General features: G+C 42.2%; 1 protein-coding gene across 1 annotated transcript in view; it reads left to right on the top strand.

Annotated features, from left to right (window-relative positions):
* The first annotated feature begins 6,465 nt into the window (after positions 1–6,465).
* The window catches only part of LOC126426451 (ankyrin repeat and protein kinase domain-containing protein 1-like), a 39,405-nt gene continuing 25,363 nt past the window's right edge, over positions 6,466–20,507 (top strand). The window contains exons 1-3 of the mRNA XM_050088366.1: positions 6,466–6,566; positions 8,140–8,262; positions 19,876–20,331. Coding sequence (XP_049944323.1) covers positions 6,466–6,566; positions 8,140–8,262; positions 19,876–20,331 — 680 coding nt within the window. The remainder of the gene's footprint in view (positions 6,567–8,139; positions 8,263–19,875; positions 20,332–20,507) is intronic.

Raw genomic sequence — 20,507 nt, 5'->3', positions numbered from 1 at the left:
AAATCTAGCAGCTCGTCTCTGAATTACTTCTATGTCCTCCCTCAATCCGACCTGACAGGGATCACAAACGCTCGAGCAGTACTCGAGACTAGGTAGTATTAGTGTTTTATAAGCGGTCTCCTTTACAGATGAACCACATCTTCCCAAAATTCTACCAATAAACCGAAGACGACTATCCACCTTCCCCACAACTGCCATTACATGCCCATCCCACTTCATATCGCTCTGCAATGTTACGCCCAAATATTTAATTGACGTGACTGTGTCAAGTGCTACACTACTAATGGAGTATTCAAACACTACGGGATTCTTTTTCCTATTCATCTGCATTAATTTACATTTATCTATATTTAGAGTTAGCTGCCATTCTTTACACCAATCACAAATCCTGTCCAAGTCATCTTGTATCCTCCTACAGTCACTCAACGACGACACCTTCCCGTACACCACAGCACCATCAGCAAACAGCCGCACATTGCTATCCACCCTATCCAAAAGATCATTTGTGTAGACAGAAAACAACAGCGGACCTACCACACTTCCCGGGGGCACTCCAGATGATCACCTCCAATGAACACTCACCATCGAGGACAACGTACTGGGTTCTATTACTTAAGAAGTCTTCGAGCCACTCACATATTGGGGAACCAATCCCATATGCTCGTACCTTCGTTAGGAGTCTGCAGTGGGGCACCGAGTCAAATGCATTCCAGAAGTCAAGGAATATGGCATCCGTCTGATACCCTTCATCCATGGTTCGCATGATATCATGTGAAAAAAGGGTGAGTTGCTCACATTCTAAGATTGGTGCATTTGATGTCTTTGTGACAATGATGTTTCAAGAACAGAGTGCAGGACAGCGAGCTGGTCATGCTGTCTTTATAGACGGTGGTTCGTCTCTTGGTCTGGTCAGTCAGCACTCTAGGTTTCTGACCTATTAAAAACATCTGGTCATGAGTTGTCGAGTGATTTTAAGACTTTTGATCATCAGATCCTACTAAACAAGCTAGAAGCATTAGGAATAAGAGGGGTGGGTAATGAGTGGTTATGGTCACACCTAGCAGATAGGGTACAAAGAGCAGTGATAACACATACCTCAAATACGTCTAAAGCTTTAGTAAAACATTTATCGGAGTCAACATACATTAAAATAGGAGTTCCTCAGGGTAACACTGTCAGACCGATAGTGTTCCTGATATACACCAATGACTTTCCCACCAGTGTTCTCAAGAAGAAAAAATCCTCTTTACTGATGGCAGTAGCGTTATAGTCACTGAGGTAACAACAGAATTCCTTGCAGAGAAACGAAATGCAAAGGTTTCAGGGCCTGTTTCACTTGATATTTAACGATAATGGAAAGCATGCTTTATGTTTTCTAGAGCAGTGCTTGCCACAAGAATAAAAACAGTGAGTAATACCATCAAATTAATCTTACAATCTTCTTCCCACATACAGTACTCACTTTTTCGTCTCTATATTTGCCACAGATGCACGACCCCCACAATACTTCAAACTAAATTATATCATCTGATGATGAATCGCCAGGATATTCCAAACCGGTCATGAATAAACAAAAATTAAAGAAAAAACGGCGATTGGTTGCAGTAATTCCTGATACCTGAAACCTTCAGCAAGACAGTCGCAGTGTTCCAAATCGAGAACGGATAAAAGTTTTAACGAAATGCAGGTTTCAAGTAATTTACATTTGGCAAGTCAGCAATAAAGTTCCACTGAACGTGAAGAAAAGAAATGGCATGAATTTCAGTTTCAAGAGAGGAAATGACAATATTAAATTAAATGTAGATAGCACCTCTATAGACAGTGTAACAAACTGAGAAATTTCTTGGAATAAATACTGATTCTCAGATCTCAATAGTCGTGAACACACAAAGATATTTGCAAACAGATTATTGTCTGAACGTTAAGCCGACAAAGTCTGTCATCAGTGTGTAACAGCCAGCGTGTTTTAGCTGCATACTATTCACATGTGCACTATGTTCTTAGCTATGGTATTCTTTCCTGGGGATGAAGAACACAATACATGACAACAATTTTAAAACGGCACTAAAGGGCCGTAAGACTAATGGCCGAAAATGGTAGTCAAACTCTTTATAAACATCTGTAAAAAAACACTGCGCATTTTAGCTGTAGTGTGTGGGTACTTTTACCAATCAGTTGTTGATATCAGAAAGAACAATGGTGACTGCACAAAAAGGTCTGCCCATGACTATGGAACAAGATCTACACTGAACTTATTTTTACCAAGAAAAAGTAATCATAAAATCAAAACAGCAATTTCAACCAAGGAATAAAACTATGCAATAAATTAACAAGGGAGATCAAAGAAATTGCTAAAAACAAACTTATTTATAAAGGCAATTAAAAAGTATGAATTAGCCAAAGATTCTATACATTGGGGGATTACTTAGATGACACAGATTAGGTGTTTGGTAACATGTAATGCAAATAATAACGGTAATAAACATCTGACATTCCACGTAACACCCACAGACTTTATATTTTCCTGCTGTTTTCATTTGCTGTCAAAAGTTAGTCGCAAAGCTGTTGTTGTTGTGGTCTTCAGTCCAGAGACTGGTTTGATGCGGCTCTCCATTCTACTCTAACCTGAGCAAGGTTTTTCATCTCCCAGTACCTACTGCAAGCTACATCCTTCTGAATCTGTTGAGTGTATTCATCTCTTGGTCTCCCTCTACGATTTTTACCCTACACGCTGCCCTCCAATACTAAATTGGTGATCCCTTGATGCCTCAGAATAGGCCCTACCAACTGATCCATTCTTCTAGTTAAGTTGTGCCACAAATTTCTCTTCTCTCTAATTCTATTCAATAACTCCTCATTAGTTATGTGATCTACCCATCTAATCTTCAACATTCTTCTGTAGCACCACATTTCGAAAGCTTCTATTCTCTTCTTGTCTAAACTATTTATCGTCCGCATTTCACTTCCATACATGGCTACACTCCATACAAATACTTTCAGAAACGACTTCCTGACGCTTAAATCTATACTCGATGTTAACAAAGTTCTCTTCTTCAGAAACGCTTTCCTTGCCATTGCCAGTCTACATTTTGTATTTTCTCTACTTCGACCATCATCAGTTATTTTGCTCCCCAAATAGCAAAATTCCTTTACTACTTTAAGTGTCTCATTTCCTAATCTAATTCCCTCAGCATCACCCGATTTAATTCGACTACATTCCATTATCCTCGTTTTGCTTTTGTTGATGTTCATCTTATATCCTCCTTTCAAGACACTGTCCATTCCGTTCAACTGCTCTTCTAAGTTCTTTGCTGTCTCTGATAGAATTACTATGTCATCGGCGAACCTCAAAAGTTTTTATTTCTTCTCCATGGATTTTAATACCTACTTCGAATTTTTCATTCATTTCCTTTACTGCTTGCTCAATATACAGATTGAATAACATTGGGGAGAGGCTACAACCCTGTCTCACTCCCTTCCCAACCACTGCTTCCCTTTCATGTCCCTCGAGTCTTATAACTGCCATCTGGTTTCTGTACAATTTGTAAATAGCGTTTCGCTCCCTTTATTTTACCCCTGCCCCCTTCAGAATTTGAAAGAGAGTATTCCAGTCAACATTGTCAAAAGCTTTCTCTAAGTCTACAAATGCTAGAATTGTAGGTTTGCCTTTCCTTAATCTATTTTCTAAGATAAGTCGTAGGGTCAGCATTGCCTCCCATGTTCCAACATTTCTACAGAATCCAAACTGATCTTCCCCGAGGTTGGCTTCTACCTGTTTTTCCGTTCGTCTGTAAAGAATTCGTGTTAGTATTTTGCTGCCGTGGCTTAGTAAACTGATAGTTCAATAATTTTCACATCTGTCAACACCTGCTTTCTTTGGGATTGGAATTATTATATTCTTCTTGAAGTCTGTGGGTATTTCACCTGTCTCATACATCTTGCTCACCAGATGGTAGAGTTTTGTTAGACCTGGCTCACCCAAGGCTGTCAGTAATTCTAATGGAATGTTGTCTATATCCCGGGGCCTTGTTTCGACTTAGGTCTTTCAGTGCTCTGTCATATTCTTCACGCAGTATCATATCTCCTATATCATCTTCATCTACGTCCTCTTACATTTACATAATATTGCCCTAGAGTACATCGCCCTTGTGTAGACCCTCTATATACTTTTTCCGCCTTTCTGCTTTCCCTTCCTTGCTTAGAAATGGGTTTCCATCTGAGTTCTTGATATTCATGCAAGTGGTTCTGTTTTCTCCAAAGGTCTCCTTAATTTTCCTGTAGGCAGTATCTATCTTACCCCTAGTGATATGTGCCTCTAGATCCTTACATTTGTCCTCTAGCCATCCCTGCTTAGCCAATTAGCACCTCCTGTCGATCTCATTTGTGAGACGTTTGTATTGTTTTATGCCTGCTTCGTTTACTGCAGTTTTATATTTTCTCCTTTCATCAATTAAATTCAATATCTCTTCTGTTAGCCAAGGATTTCTATTAGCTCTCGTCTTTTTACATACTTGATCCTCTGCTACCTTCACTATTTCGTCTGTCAAAGCTACTCATTCTTCTTCTACTGTATTTCCTTCCCCCATTCTTGTCAATCGTTCCCTAATGCTCTTCCTGAAGCTCTCTACATCCTCTGGTTCTTTCAGTTTATCCATGTCCCATCTCCTTAAATTCCCACCGTTTTGCAGTTCTTTAGTTTTAATCTACGGTTGATAACCAACAGATTGTGGTCAGAGTCTACATATGCCCTTGGAAAAGTCTTACAATTTAAAACCTGGTTCCTGAATCTCTGTCTTACCATTATATAATCTATCTGATACCTTCTAGTATCTCCAGGCTTATTCCATGTATACAACCTTCTTTCATGATTCTTGAACCAAGTGTTGGGTATGATTAAGTTATGCTCTATGCAAAATTCTACCAGACGGCTCCCTCTTTCATTTTCCCCCCCAATCAATATTCACCTGCTACGTTTCCTTCTCTCCCTTTTCCTACTATCGAATTCCAGTCACCCATCACTATTAAATTTTTCTCTCCCTTTACTATTTGAATAATCTATTTTATATCATCATACATTTCATCAATCTCTTCGTCATCTGCGGAGCTAGTTGGCATATAAACTTGTACTACTGTTGTTGACGTGGGCTTCGTATCTACCTTGGCCACAATACTGTGTTCACTAAGCTGTTTGTAGTAGCTTAATTCCTATTTTCCTATTCATTATTAAACCTACTCCAGCATTACCCCTATTTGATTATGTATTTATAACCTTGTATTCACCTGTCAGAAGTGTTGTTCCTCCTGCCACTGAACTTCACTAATTCCCACTATATCTAACTTTAACCTATAAATTTCCCTTTTTAAATTTTCTAACCTGCCTGCCCGATTAAGGGTTCTGAAATTCCACGCTCCGACCCATAGAACGTCAGTTTTCTTCCTCCTGATAACAATGTCCTCCTGAGTAGTCCCCACCCGGAGATCCGAGTGGGGGACTATTTTACCTCCGGAATATTTTACCCAAGAGGACGCCATCATCATTTAACCATACAGTAAAGCTGCATGCCCTCGGGAAAAATTACGGCTGTAGTTTCCTCTTGCTTTTAGCCGTTCGCAGTACCAGCACAGCAAGGCCGTTATGGTTAGTGTTACAAGGCCAGATCAGTCAATCATCCAGACTGTTGCCCCTGCAACTACTGAAAAGGCTGCTGCCCCTCTTCAGGAACCACACATTTGTCTGACCTCTCAACAGATACCCCTCCGTTGTGGTTGCACCTACAGTACGACCATCTGTACTGGTGAGGCACGCAAGCTTCCCCACCAACGGCAAGGTCCATGGTTCATGGGAGGGGGGGCTCGCAAAGCTATGCAGTGTATAATCTTAACACATAATCATTTTTCTGAGTTCAACAAGTTACTCGTGGTAGAGGGATTCTGATTTAGTATTTTAAGCTTGCAAATGGGAAGTTGCGGTGCGCAAAATAGTCCTGGCGTCAGCTAATAATGTGAGTAGTGTGTGTAGTGTAACGAAACAATGCGCGTATAGTGTGTGTAGTGTGTTCAGTGACTGGGAGTGAGAAATGAATGAACAGTGTGGCATTAGCGTTTTTTCATTACCAAATAACTTATTTGTAATTCAACATAGTTCAATGGAGGTAATGCAAATAAGGTAATACTACTGGTTTAAACAGAAGGGCCTTGTACTTGGTACGCTGGAGGCTCCAGTCTTCATCCAGCCATCCTGATTTTGGTTTTCTGTAGTTCCTCTCAATTATTTCAGGAAAAGGCCGGAATGGTTGTTACTACAAACCCACAGTTGACTACCTGTTCCATCCCTGTCATTTCAGGACTGTAAGTCTGTAAATGTCTGTATATGTGAGTTACTTTAATATTATTGTTTCCATTGTACCTGTAATACCAAGACATGTCAAGTATCCCTGTAAAAGAAATCTACCTCAGTCAGACCCGATGCCCAGCCGAGTTGGAGAGCCTCTGGGTATTAAAGTTTCGTTCCTGCTCACAAATCACCAGAGACTAACGTTGCATTCTTATTACTGCCGTGACCTGGAGTCAGTTAACCCCCTGGTGTGGAGATAGTGGAGTGGCTCATTGTGGAGGCGATGGGTCTCCGCTGCAAGGTGCAACATATTTTATTTAGTCTTCAGCTACAACATCGAAGTGCTGCAATGCATCTTGATACACCCTCTGCAGGCGTCAGGTCACCTGGCGGTGGTGGTGACGACAGATGGCAGTGAGATGGTGAGGTGACACTGGTCTCCTGCTTTGCTGATACCACACTCAGTACTACACGCCTGAGTTAGCAGTATGCAGCCCTTACTGAAAGGTGCCAGTGATATTTACCTCCACTGCATTCTCTTAGGTGTCTACTGCTACTGGGTTAGAAACTCATCCTCGTGTGGAAGGATGATAGCCGTACAGCCCAGGTTGCAAACTGATGATTGATCTCTGAGGTAGAAGTTTGGTGGTGCTGTGGAGATAGGGGGACAGGTCATCTGCTGTGTCGTTCTAAGTCCACTGATGCAAACTCAGATTTATGAGCCGGTCTGTTGGAGCTGCCTACCTGGGACAATTTCGGCAGCTCCCTGGCCCATATGAAGATGGAGGCTTGCATGGACTTTGAGTTGTGCTGCCAAACAGTGCATCACTATGCGAGAATTGGAGGTGATATATAATGTTTCATAGCACGCATGCTGTCTGAATACACATACAAGCTGTCACCACCATGTTGCCGTGGTGTGGGAATGTTCTGCAGGCCAGGTTGTAGTTCCATGGCCTTTCTCAAATGTTACCAGGATTGTACACGTTGGCCTGGCCACATTGCATAGTGCAAACAGGCTCACCTGTGGAATTACATATTGGCTCCTCTGAGCCTGCCTGCTACCTGCTTCATACGTGGCTGCCATGAAGCTGAACGCCTAAACTTTAGCATCGGCATTACAATACTCTTCAGTATATGCACTATGAGTAATATCTCGTTAGTTTCTAACTTTACTGGTACCTTAATTTTAATAATGGCCATATGGCTGTCAGCAGGGCTATCACATCTGGGTATGTTCAGCAGCCTGAAGCAAGTGTTTCCATTTGACGCCACTTGAGCAACTGGACACATCAATGAAGGTGAGATGAAATGGTTGGGATAACTCAAGGAGCCAGTCCACAAGTGAATAAAATCTAGGAGCCACCTCAGAATCGAACAAAGAAACCCATGATCTAGAAGCAGCAGTGGTTATCATGAGACCATGGGCTGTAATTTTAAGAGCCAGCAGTACACTTTTGCTAACTGTTTTGTTGTTGTTGAGGCACTTAACCTGATTCCATGAGCAACCCTGTGCAACTGGTGCAGATACTAACTCTTTTCACCATTGTAGTGTGAACATCAGTTGAGCCATGTATCTATCCTGTGGCTCCATAGCGGTGTGTGTAGTATTACTTCAATGTGTGATGAGCAGCCAGTCTCACACCTGTTCCTGCTGTCTAGCAAGTAGTAGAGAGGGGTTTTGTGGGCGCACGACAGCAAGGTCTTCAGCGCTGTCTAGCAAGGAGCCACCTGTTTCCCATGTGAATACTCTCGCACTCACCCCATGGCAGCCAACCCACACCTATTCTGTGCTTCTCTTACAGCGAACCAGCCACCCAAGACAGCGAGCCACCTGCTGCCACTCCACCAGAGAGCGGACGTGGTGGCACGCCTGCCGCTGCCTCTGATGCTGCGCCACCGCCCACAGACCGCATCTCTCGAGTGCGGTGAGTTCTCTGCTACACATTCCCAATTCCAGTCTCATGAACAACTACACTATTCATATTTATAAATACATTTGTTTGTCATCCAGTTCAAAAATGTCTCTGAGCACTATGGGACTTAACATTTGAGGTCATCAGTCTCCTAGAACTTAGACCTGCTTAAACTTAACTAACACGTAAGGGCATCACACACATCCATGCCCGAGGCAGGATTCGAACCTGCGACCGTAGCGGTCGCGTGGTTCCAGACTGAAGCGCCTAGAACCGCTAGGTCACAACGGCCGGCGTCACCCAGTTGATGATCTATACATGTACATTAACACAAGTCATTGTTTAATGTTGTTACCAAAAATATCGAGAAGTATTTGACCAATTTACTTCAGATTTTTACACTGTAATCTAATGAAAATTCAAACGGACGTAGGCTATATATTGCTTTAACATGTATAACAATTAAATAGATATTTAATACATAAAGGGAAAAATCTGTTAGCAAAAGTCTCGAAAAAAGTTGACTGATTTACGCATTACTCTAATAAACATTTGGACAAACATGGCGTATATGTTTATAATATAAATTGTTGTGGTTGGCAGGAGAGCCAACACCCTATGAATAGAGGAAGCCGAAAGGCACGCGTTTTAGCTCACGCAGGATAGCGTGAGGTCTGGAACAGGACAAGGAAATTAGAATTTAGAAAAACGGACGTAGCTGGTGGAATACTTAACTTTAATCCATTAATGATGAACGTCGCTCTTGACGGTACATGATTCACAATATCAATAGTAACTGAATATGGCGCCTTGCTAGGTCGTAGCAAATGATGTAGCTGAAGGGTATGCTAAACTATCGGCTCGGCAAATTAGAGCGTATTTTGTCACTGAACCATTGCTAGCAAAGTCGGTTGTACAACTGGGGCGAGTGCTAGGAAGTCTCTCTAGACCTGCCGTGTGGCGGCGCTCGGTCTGCAATCACTGATAGTGGCGGCACGCGGGTCCGACGTATACTAACGGACCGCGGCCGATTTAAAGGCTACCACCTAGCAAGTGTGGTGTCTGGCAGTGACACCACATAAATCATACATACAAACATCTAAGAGGGAAATATTTTCAGCAAATATCTCGGAAACTTCTGTATATTTGCAATATATACAGTATGTAAATATATAACAGGCAAATATTGTTAGAGAAATGTTGAAAGATTATTGAGTGAGTTACCTCAGATTTTTACAGGTTACTATAACAAACATTCGGACAGACATATGTATGTATATATAATGTGGAGTATATGTACGTCTGTGTGCGTATCTATGACCTACTGCCAATCTCCTACATCGATTTTAACGAAATTTGACCCACAAACAGCAGGCCTCATAAGTGGGTTTTATAACCTCATAGTTGTAATAGAAGTGGAGATATGGGCAAAGATGTAATTTTTCAGCCACTGGGGTACAGGCTAATGGGCTATCCTGAACGATAGGCATGTTGTGTGGGAATAGTACTGGCCTGCCTTACTGTTCGGTTTTGCAGTGCAGCATCCACATCAGGAGCAAGAAATTGTTTCCAGGTCCCAATGTGTAGGCTGCCTTGCGCAACAGGCACTTGGGTGGGAGCAGTACTTGCCTGGTCTTTCAATCTCCTTTGCAAGGGCTCAATGTATTTCTCCAATCTTCTACAACATCACAATAGAGAAAATAGTGAAAACCCAAAAAGAGGTTCTGGATTTGGAAGGAACAAGAGGAATACACCTTCGGAGTGAAAGAACCCGTAAATCAAGCGTTTAGCTTTTGACAACGATCTTGTTCTCTTAGCCAACAACCGAGAAGACGCTCGAAAGATAGTTGAGAGTCTTCACGAAACCACAGAAAAAATGGGTCTTCAAATCTCCAGTGAAAAGAAATAACATATGGAGTAGAGGCGTGGAGTAGAGGCGCCAAAGTGAGAGATGCATGGAGGTAAATGAGAGAAATATTAAGGAGACAGAGTGGTTGAAATCCTGGGCGAATGGATCAACCGAATGGATTTGATAAGGGGGCAACAAAGGAAGAGCCAGAAAAACTAGACCTGGCCTACAAGCTAACACAGAACAAGTAGCACAGAAGGGTGTTATCCTGCCAGACCACAGTCAGTGGCGCAACCTAAACGATTGGACACTTTGGAGTGTCTTATTTTAAATATAAAGATGAGCTCCGAGAACTCGAAAAGAAAGATCGAAGATTTTGAGGAAAATGCTCGGACCACAGAAGTCTATTGTTGCGACTTGGGTGCGCTGAGCTGTAGGAGGATGGATTGAGGAAAGGGTAAGAGAGTAGGAGACTGAGCTGGACAGTGAAATGAGAGGAGATGTTATGACAGAGAAGAGCAGAGAAAATGAAGAGAGAGTGGGCGAGATGGGAATGGACAGAGAGAGGGGGAGGAGGAAATATACATTGAGAGTGGGGAGATGCAGGAGGCCTGTGGGAGTGATGGAGTGGTAGTGGGCAGATGGAAAAAGTAAATGGTTAGGAAGGCATGGGCAGAAGGAGGGTATGGGTAGAGACAGGAGGGAAGAAGACGTGGTCAGAGAGAGAGGCATAGGAGATGAACAAAGAGAGTGGTGGGAGGAGATGGAGAGACAGAATGGGAAAGAGGAGATGGATATGTAGTGTTGGGGCCATGAATTGGAAAGTGAGATGGGAGTTTGGAATAGGAAAACATAGAGAGGGAGGAGGAGATGTGTGCAATATGTATGTGGAACACAAACATAAGTGAAGCTGTTGGGGAAACAAAATATATAATAGGGAAACACTGACAGCAAAAAATGTTGTAAAGTTCTTGTCTGATTTACTTCAGATAGTTACATGTTACACTAATAAGCGTTCAGACAGACAGACTCTATATATTCTTGTTAAAATCGAGTATGTGAAAGAAGATGCACTGTGCTCTTCTGTGAAAGTCAGTGGTTTTGTTCTCTTTCTCATAATGAGTTTGAACTATGTTAGCAGGTCATTTAATCTATGATCGCAGGGTATTTAATCAATTACACAGATTGTTTCTTCCATATATATACATTATCATTATATTTATTTTAAACAAAAATTGTATACACAACAATGTGCTGTTATCCTTTGTCTCTCATAGATTTCACAGAAAATATTGGCTTATGGTGAGAATACAACTATAGAATGTGAATTTGCAACAATAGTAAACATGGTTCAGGGATAAAGATAGGGGGAATAGGAGATAAATATAGAGTTGGAGGAGCAAGTGGACATAGTGATGGTGTAGCAAGATGTGCAGAGAGAATATGGAGAATGGAGGAGGAGACAGAGAGGGGGAGGAGTAGGATATGGACAAAGATAAGGAGGTAGAAGGCGACTAGGACCTATAACCAATTACCGTACATATTCAGCAGTTGTGAAACATACCCCCTTCGCTTGTAATAATAATAACTATTTCGTATGGCTCAGCGGCCTGGCTCAAGTCTTTCACCTGGAGATCACTCTAGAGACTAGCGCGTCCCTAATCTACACATTGTATAACAAGGGAACGGGGACCTGGAGTTTAAAGAGGGATTCGAAGAACATGTCGCTTCGGGGCGCTCCTCACTTCGTTGAGGGGTGAAGGCTAGGTTAAAAGGAAGACTGCAAAGTCCGTTGTCTGCCAGAGATTCGATCCGACGACCTACCGCGTTCCAGGCAAACGCTTCTACCGCCAGGCCACTAAGACCGACATTCCCAGTTGATAAGTCGTTTATTATATGCACTAATATGACCATAACCGTTACCACTTACCAGACTGCTTCCAAGGATGCTGAGTGGAGCAGTGCTTTGTTCACAACTCAGACCCCTTCAGCTGGGGTGCACAGCAGCCATTCTAAGTAAGTAGACTCATAAGATAAAATCAGACATCATTATGGGTAATGTATGAGGATCGTTCAATAAGTAATGCCCCACATTTTTTTTCTCAGATGACAATAAACATCAACACATCTTGTTCACGCCCTATTTTTCTACGTAGTCTCCATCACATTCTATGAATGTGGAAGAGCATGTATTCCCTGCTGATAAAAGCTTTGGACCTGTAGGCGTAGCCATGTTTTCCCTGCATAATTGACACTCTCGCCATCTTCAAAGTATGTTCCCCGTAGAGAATCTGTATGGTGGAGAAGCAATTATGTCCAACCCAATTTGACAATGTGCTCCTGGGTTCTCAGACCTGAGTGGATGTGCATTGTCATGTTGGAGCAAGATTTCCACTGGATTCTTGTCCGATCAAACACATCGGAAATGGTTCTTGAGTTTATTCAGAGTCTTCGTGTATGCCTCTGAATTGATGGTTGACCCTCTTGGCAACACATACACGAGAATTATGGCATGACAATCCCAATGACTGTCACCATGACTTTTCTGGGAACAGTGTTGTCTTGAATTCCTTCTTTTGTGGAGAATGAGGATAATGCCAACTGCCTTTTTGTTGCTGGTGCAAAGTGGTGTTCCCACAGGAAATCATTTTCAAGGTTGTGGGCAGATGGATTTCAACAACATACCACCCAAAAGCAGGGATTGTTAGCTAGCGGCTCAACACACAGAATTTTGAAAAACTGGTTGTTTTAAAGAACAGTAAAATGCATCACTACAAAAAGAGTAATTTGCGACATTTCACGTTTTTTTATTTGACTGTGCATTTTTAGTCATTTGATAGTGAAGAAAACCATGCATATTTAAAGATTTAATTGTCAATGTAATTGCGGCCTTCAGCTGCGATAGTATTGCAAAGAGCGTAATTATATTTTGACGAAAGAGGGAGGAAGGGATGCAGGTCACAGTCGACTCACACGAAATCGTGCAGCCCACTAAAAAAAAAATCTTTTAGAAACAAACGAACTGTAGATTGTGCTGTCATGACATACCCCTTCCGCTATCAACAGAGTCTTCCCCATCTTTCCATGCTGGAACTGGTTAATACAGCGGAGCCCCGCTTGGGGCACCAGACTGGGCAATATTTTGCCATTTGTTCTAATAATGATAGAATGGAGCAATTTTTTTAAGAAATGTAACCATTGTCATTTGAGTGATGTTTTTGTTCATCAACGCCATTTCTGGGCAATGCAGACAAATCGAAGGGTATTCTTATGCACTGATTTATCATAATGTATTTACAATGATATTTACCAGTCCGCTTCCTTGTGAAATACTGAAATGTTGCAACCCTGAAGTTCTACCAGTTTCCAAATTAAGACACCAGTGCTAACATTAAACTGCTGCAGGTGGGTGATCGGGCTGTTGTAGTAGTGCGTACATATTTCTAACTTACCATAAAATTAGCAGACGAATAAAAATCGCTTTTCCTCTTCTTTCTTGTTCAAAGTTTATCCATAATTATGAACTACCACAACAGCACAAGCACAAAAACGGTATGCGGTAGCACTTACATTTATTCCGTATTTTCTACTGTTCGATTTGAGCTGCTTAGCTTGTTATGTATGTTTACAATTTCAATATCGTGTAAGTGTCAGTTTTATTCCACGTACTTGATTTAAGTGTTGTAAAGTATTAAGTATTTTAGACGTTTATTTTTTAATATCTTCAAAACATCGAGGGTGGCGTTCCTGCTGAAAAAGATACCCTTAATGATACTGGCATCTACTCAAGAGTTTACAGTAAACATACGCAAACTGGTTGGCTGCATACTTCTTTTACTGAATTATTACATCGGCAACCTAACTACAGTAGAACAGAATTTGTTTATCGAGACCAGACCCTTCGCTATAATATTTACGTTCCAAATAATTGACATATACGTTGGCAAGGGAAGTGGCAAGACAGCTACCCATCGATAATCAACCACCTGTGATTCTTGAAGTTTTCCCGGCGTATTGAATGGTCGATGAGATTTCGGGATTGCAGCCGGATCATGTTGACTTCTTGCCACGATATTTCGGCTGGCAATCGTCCAGCCATCTTCAGGTGAGTGTCCGTCACTGCAGACAGCAAGTTTTTTTTCTTTATTGTCATTTTATACCTGATACAAGGGAGGCCGAAAGCGGCAAAACTACGCCGCTCTTCGGCCACAGACATTACAATTATGACAGATTAAGATACAGAAAAGCAAAACAAAATGATGGATAGCAAACAGTACACGCACAAAGTAAAACACATGGAGCCGTTCACAGACGTAGCGAAAATAAAAAACGGTCAGCACTGATTGACGAACATAGGTGACAGAGACGACACACGTGAATGAGGAGCGCGGACGGTGAAACACTAAGGCACTAACGCGATGTCACACAAAATACCGATGGCGACGATCTCTGGCGCGCGAATGTTCACTGGTCGTGTACGAGTCCGGGGACCTGCCAAACTGGCAAGGGAAGGCCGGGATCTATAAAATTCCTTGCCAGTGTGGCAAAGCTTACATTGGTCAGACGACGAGCGCAGTACATGAAAGGTGCGTTGAACACGAACGCCACACTCGCCTTTCGCAGCCCAGTAAGTCGGCCGTAGCTGAGCACTAAATTGCCACAGGACAAGCTATGGATTTTTCTGCCACGAAAATCTTGGCCCCAGCGAAAAACTTTCTGGTATTCAGTAATTAAAGAATCTGTGGAGATACGCCTAGTGGAAAATCTTATAAATCGTGATGGCGGTTTTCAACTGGACAAGGCTTGGGACCCGGTGATCTCTCTAATTTACTCTGAGAGAAGACAGTTTATCCACAGTGACACGTCTGGCGACATCTGACGTCTGTTTTTAGCGCTGCGGGCGCGCATTCCGACAAGGGCAAACATGTAGTTTTCACCTTTACGCATGCGCCTGCGCACCACAGATAGAACAGTAGCTCCAGAGGGCGCGGGTTTGATAGAGGACGCTCCTGTGACGGAGGCCAGTGCGCATACATTTTCGCGCCAATTTTTTGCTATAAAGTTGACTCCGGGAACTTGCAGTCTCCAGTGACGGACACTAACCTGAAGATGGCTGGACGATTGCCAGCCGAAATATCGTGGCAAGAAGTCAATATGATCCGGCTGCAATCCCGGAATCTCATCGAACAATCAACCATCTGTTTATAAACGTTATTATTAAAGGAGAATCAGTTCGTCATTTCTACACTGAGCAGTGAAATCAATTCTACAATTTCCTCCATCTAGAGCTGATCTCAGTTAAAAAAGGTTTTCTTGGATAATAATTATCATTCCATCTGTAGGAATGTTTGTGCATAGATTCTTTATTTCAAGTGAAACTAAGCATCACTCAGGTGGGAACACCTTATCTTTCAATTGCTGGATCAAATCATTCCTATTTGAGATGGAAACATTGTGTCCATACATAAACGTTTTACACATTAATTCCAATATACCATTCAGCATAGAACGTATAGAGTGGTTCTGAATATGTACTTTAATTCGCACACGAAGAGCAGGTGCATTCAGATTCATTACATTCATTCTTTTTTGATTATGTAGACTACTTATGTTACTGTAGCTCATAAGACATGCATTAAGCACCTTCACATAATTCTCTCTATGATCACAATCTATTTTTTAATGTTACTATCTTAAAAAATCTCTCTTTGCCGTTTACTCATTTTTATATCTGACAACTGCATTGTTACTCTTATCTACTTGATCAGTCATAGCTTCCTCAGACTTATACTGTTCGCTGATAGAACTCATTATCACATGGCCTTCATTTTTGGAGTTTGTTTGGGAGGCTTTTCCTAGCATATCACCAGCTTTATATGCTATTACAACTTTTGAGTTTTGTTACAGCCCACACTTCTCAAACTGATTGTGAGTTTAGTCGGCTTTCCACACTAATGTAGGCAATTTCTGGGTGTGTCCCAAGATTCAAGCTCAGAAAATACGATACATAAACATTTAAGTATATTAACACACTGAACAACCTTTACATAATCCGTAGATATATGGTGCTGTAATGTAATAAAATAAAAATTTTATTTATTTTGTGACTATTAGTGTAATGTAATAAAATAAAATATTAGCTGTGACTTCTATAAAAAAGAAACCCACATTAATGCAATGGCTCAGCATAAAAGAGAAATAACTAATGTAGGAATATTATTAACAGTGTAACATGTTGTTTAATTTAGCTCGACGTGTATAAGTACTTAGTAAACTAGCTCATTTCTCAGGGTAGTTAGGTAATCGCCGATAATTAATTGTCCATTTCTTATTTCCCAACACCAGAGAATATTTGCCAAGTCTCTTTGATGTACACTACTGTAATACGTAACTTATCGTGGTTTTGTCTCGATTCCCCAATATAAGATAACAAGAGTAGCATCTACAAATGAAATCCTATGATGGAACTGGAATCCTGTGACCAAACCTTTTCTGCCTGGGATGTTATCTCGTTATATAAAGAAAATCTGTAAATAAAATTGTTAAATTATTAGTAGCTACCTCCGGTCTCGTGGGACCTGAAATAAAGTTAATTGTCCTAACCGACGGCACGTCTCGTAGATGAGCTAAATGAAAAATGTTAAAGATATTTCTAAGATGGAGCCTAACAATGAAAATTCTTTGTTAAGGCCCATATCTACTTAAGGCAGTCTAGGTATCACACTCACAACAGATTGACCACATACACAAATTCTTTTGACAAAATAACCATTATTTTTTTCGGGTTTTAAGTACAACTTACATTATCAGCTGGTACACCAAAATGAGCTTTACACAAGAACGTCCTCTTACATCCGAATCCAAGCAGATAAGATAAGCGAATGGCAAAGGAAAGATAGTTCATGCATAAAAGCGCAAGAGTCCATGGAATAACATGTCCACCATCTCTTCTTCTTTGGCGTACTTGTCGATTATTTATAAAATTTATCGTAATATTTAGTTTACAATTTTTTAACCCCCAGTTCACCCAGGAGAAACAGTACAGTGCACACGACTTTCATGCCTCGGGTTAACTGATGATTATGGTAAGAGGAAGGGCATCGTGCCACGGTGTTAAAATAAAACTAGTCAAATCGTGTCTGTGAACTAGGACAAACCAGGCTGTTCCAGCTCGGGTGCCTGGGCACGCCCATGTGGGTGTGTGTTGGTAACCAGCTGATGTTCAGGTCGTCAAGGAGCTGTGTTGCAGCCAGTGTGATCGTATTGCCTCGGCTGACTGACTGCGTGGGCAAAGATCGCATCTGACACGTCTGTCTGGCAGGTGATCTATACTAGCTCATGAGTTAGGCAGTAGGTGCTCCCAGGTACAAGTGCTGTGTCGGGAGAGGGGGGGGGGGGCACTAGAACAGTCTGTTTTAAATGACAGTAAATACAGAGATACAGGGTGGCGCACGAAATGTGTTACCAATTGTTTCTTTCACAATTTACGACGCACAGTAGATATCCCGCTGGTGTCTCTACAGCAGTATCAGCAGAGATTGGAAAAATAAATGAGTTACGAAATGACGTGTAATTCACGATACTGCCGCTAGGAGACTAGTAAGCAGCAATGGCTGACAATGGAAGACTGACGACGCAGCAACGATCGGCAATTGTGTTACTTTTTCATGAAGCGAAAAGCCTTGTTGTGACTCAGAGGTGTTGCCGACAACAGTTTAACACACGAAGGGTCTCTTGCAAGAAGACCATCCACAGGTTGTACGATAAATTTGTACAGGAAGGAACAGTATTGGAAGCGAAGCGGCCTCGGCCTAAGCCTGTTTGTTCGCCGGAGAATATTGAAGCGGTACGAGTTGCTGTACAGAGAAGTCCCAGGAAATCGTGTAGAAAGGCAGCAGTGCAACTGGGAATATCCAGACACTCCATACAAAATGACCTGTGCACAGAAGCTCACAGAAGAACACAAGCAACAGAGACTACTGTTTGCTCAGTGGGCGGAGGATAGGGAAGAAACTCTCAACAACGTTTGGTTTTCAGACGAGGCGCATTTTCATTTAGACGGTGTGGTTAACAAACAAAATATACGCTTTTGGGCCACTGAAAACCCACAAGTGCTTCATGAACGACAACATTATGCTCCGAGGATTAGAGCGTGGGCAGCAATTTCCAGTCACGGACTTATTGGATTCTTTTCTTTGAAGAAACTGTGAACAGTGAGTGTTATTTGAGCATGCTTCACAATAGCTTGATTCCACAGCTTCTTGCTACTGCCTTGCCCTTCAACACGCAGTGGTTCATGCAAGATGGAGCAAGGCCACATACTGCAAACACTTTGGAGTTTTTATACGAGCATTTCGACATGTGGATCATTTCAGTCAGGTTTCCAGGTCGCTTGAATGACGGACGAAATTGGCCCTCCAATAGTCCAGACCTCAATTCATGTGACTTTTTTCTTTGGGGGTACCTAAAGGAAAACATTTTTCCGAGACTTCCACGTGATTTAATGGAGCTCAGAAGACTTATTCTTTAAACCTGCAGTGAAATTACGGAAGACATGTGCCGTAGGCTAATCACTAACTTCAGTGTTCGTTTCAAGGAAGTTAGGAAACGAAATGGTGGACATATTGAGCATGTGCTGAGTTACGACAAACCTCCATGGACGGCTCTTCATTGTAGTATATGTTCCTTTCAGATTGTATTGACAATAAAGTTTATATTCAAAATCAAAATGGTAACACATTTCGTGCGCCGCCCTGTATATTATGTGTTTAGAATACATCTACATACATACTCTGCAATCCACCATACGGTGCGTGGCGGAGGGTACTTCGTACCACAACTAGCATCTTCTCTCCCTGTTCCACTCCCAAACATAACGAGGCAAAAACGATTGCCTATATGCGTCTGTACGAGTCCTAATCTCTCTTATCTTATCTTTGTGGTCTTTCCGCGAAATGTAAGTTGGCGGCAGTAAAATTGTACTGCAGTCAGCCTCAAATGCTGGTTCTCTAAATTTCCTCAGTAGCGATTCACGAAAAGAACGCCTCCTTTCCTCTAGAGACTCCCACCCGAGTTCCTGAAGCATTTCCATAACACTCGCGTGATAATCAAACCTACCAGTAACAAATCTAGCAGCCCGCCTCTGAATTGCTTCTATGTCCTCCCTCAATCCGACCTGATAGGGATCCCAAACGCTCGAGCAGTACTGAAGAATAGGTCGTATTAGTGTTTTATAAGCGGTCTCCTTCACAGATGAACCACATCTTCCCAAAATTCTACCAGTAAACCGAAGACGACTATCCGCCTTCTCCACAACTGCCATTACATGCTTATCCCACTTCATATCGCTCTGCAATGCTACGCCCAAATATTTAATCGACGTGACTGTGTCAAGCGCTACACTACTAATGGAGTATTCAAACATTACGGAATTCTTTTTCCTCTTCATCTACATTAATTTACATTTATCTATATTTAGAGTTAGCTGCCATTCTTTACACTAATCACAAATCCTGTCCAAGTCATCTTGTATCCTCTTACAGTCACTCAACAACGACACCTTCCCGTTCACCACAGAATTATCAGCAAACAGCCGCACATTGCTATCCACCCTATCCAAAAGATCATTTATGTAGATAGAAAACAATAGCGGACCTACCACACTTCCCTGGGCCACTCCAGACGATACCCTGACCTCCGACGAACACACACCGTCGAGGACAACGTACTGGGTTCTATTACTTAAGAAGGTGAAGGAATATTACCGTTTTGTGCAGGAACTTGTCAGCAAAGGAGAAGAGCAGCAGGCTTCTCCAAGCGGCTAAAGATGGGGCAGTGGAGGATCTGCGAGCCCTGCTGGCTGTGGGTGCAGACACGGAGTTCCAGGACTGGTACGGGTGGAGGGCCCTGCACTACTCGGCCGGCAGAGGAGACGAGCAGGCAGTGCAGTGCCTCCTGAACAGTGGAGCAGAGGTCGATGCCAGGACCTGGTTGGGGGACACGGCCCTGCATCGGGCCGCAATCAACAACCGCGCGGCAGTAGTCCCAGCACTGGCAGCGTCCGGGGCTGACGTGAACGCGATAGCTGCTGGGCATTGGACGCCGCTGCACTATGCGGCAGCGCACGGCAGCACAGAGGCAGCGACTGCACTGCTACGTGTGGGCGCAAATAAGGGCGCCAGGACTCACAACGGACAGACGCCGCTACAAGTCGCCGTAGCTAACAACAACAAGCAACTGCTACACATTCTAAAATGAAGGTTAAAGTCAAACAGTACCATCTGTACTAGGAAATTCTGAGAGATTCATAATATCCACTTATAGATAACTAGACTGAAAAATACAAGAGAACAAAATATATCCCATGACCTCTCATATATATATAAGTGGAAGTAAAACAAAAACGAAA

Source organism: Schistocerca serialis, chromosome 11 (assembly GCF_023864345.2).
Source record: "Schistocerca serialis cubense isolate TAMUIC-IGC-003099 chromosome 11, iqSchSeri2.2, whole genome shotgun sequence".
Classification (NCBI taxonomy): Eukaryota; Metazoa; Arthropoda; class Insecta; order Orthoptera; family Acrididae; genus Schistocerca; species Schistocerca serialis.
Note: the sequence above shows the minus strand (reverse complement) of the source record. Positions and strands in the feature narration are given on the sequence as shown.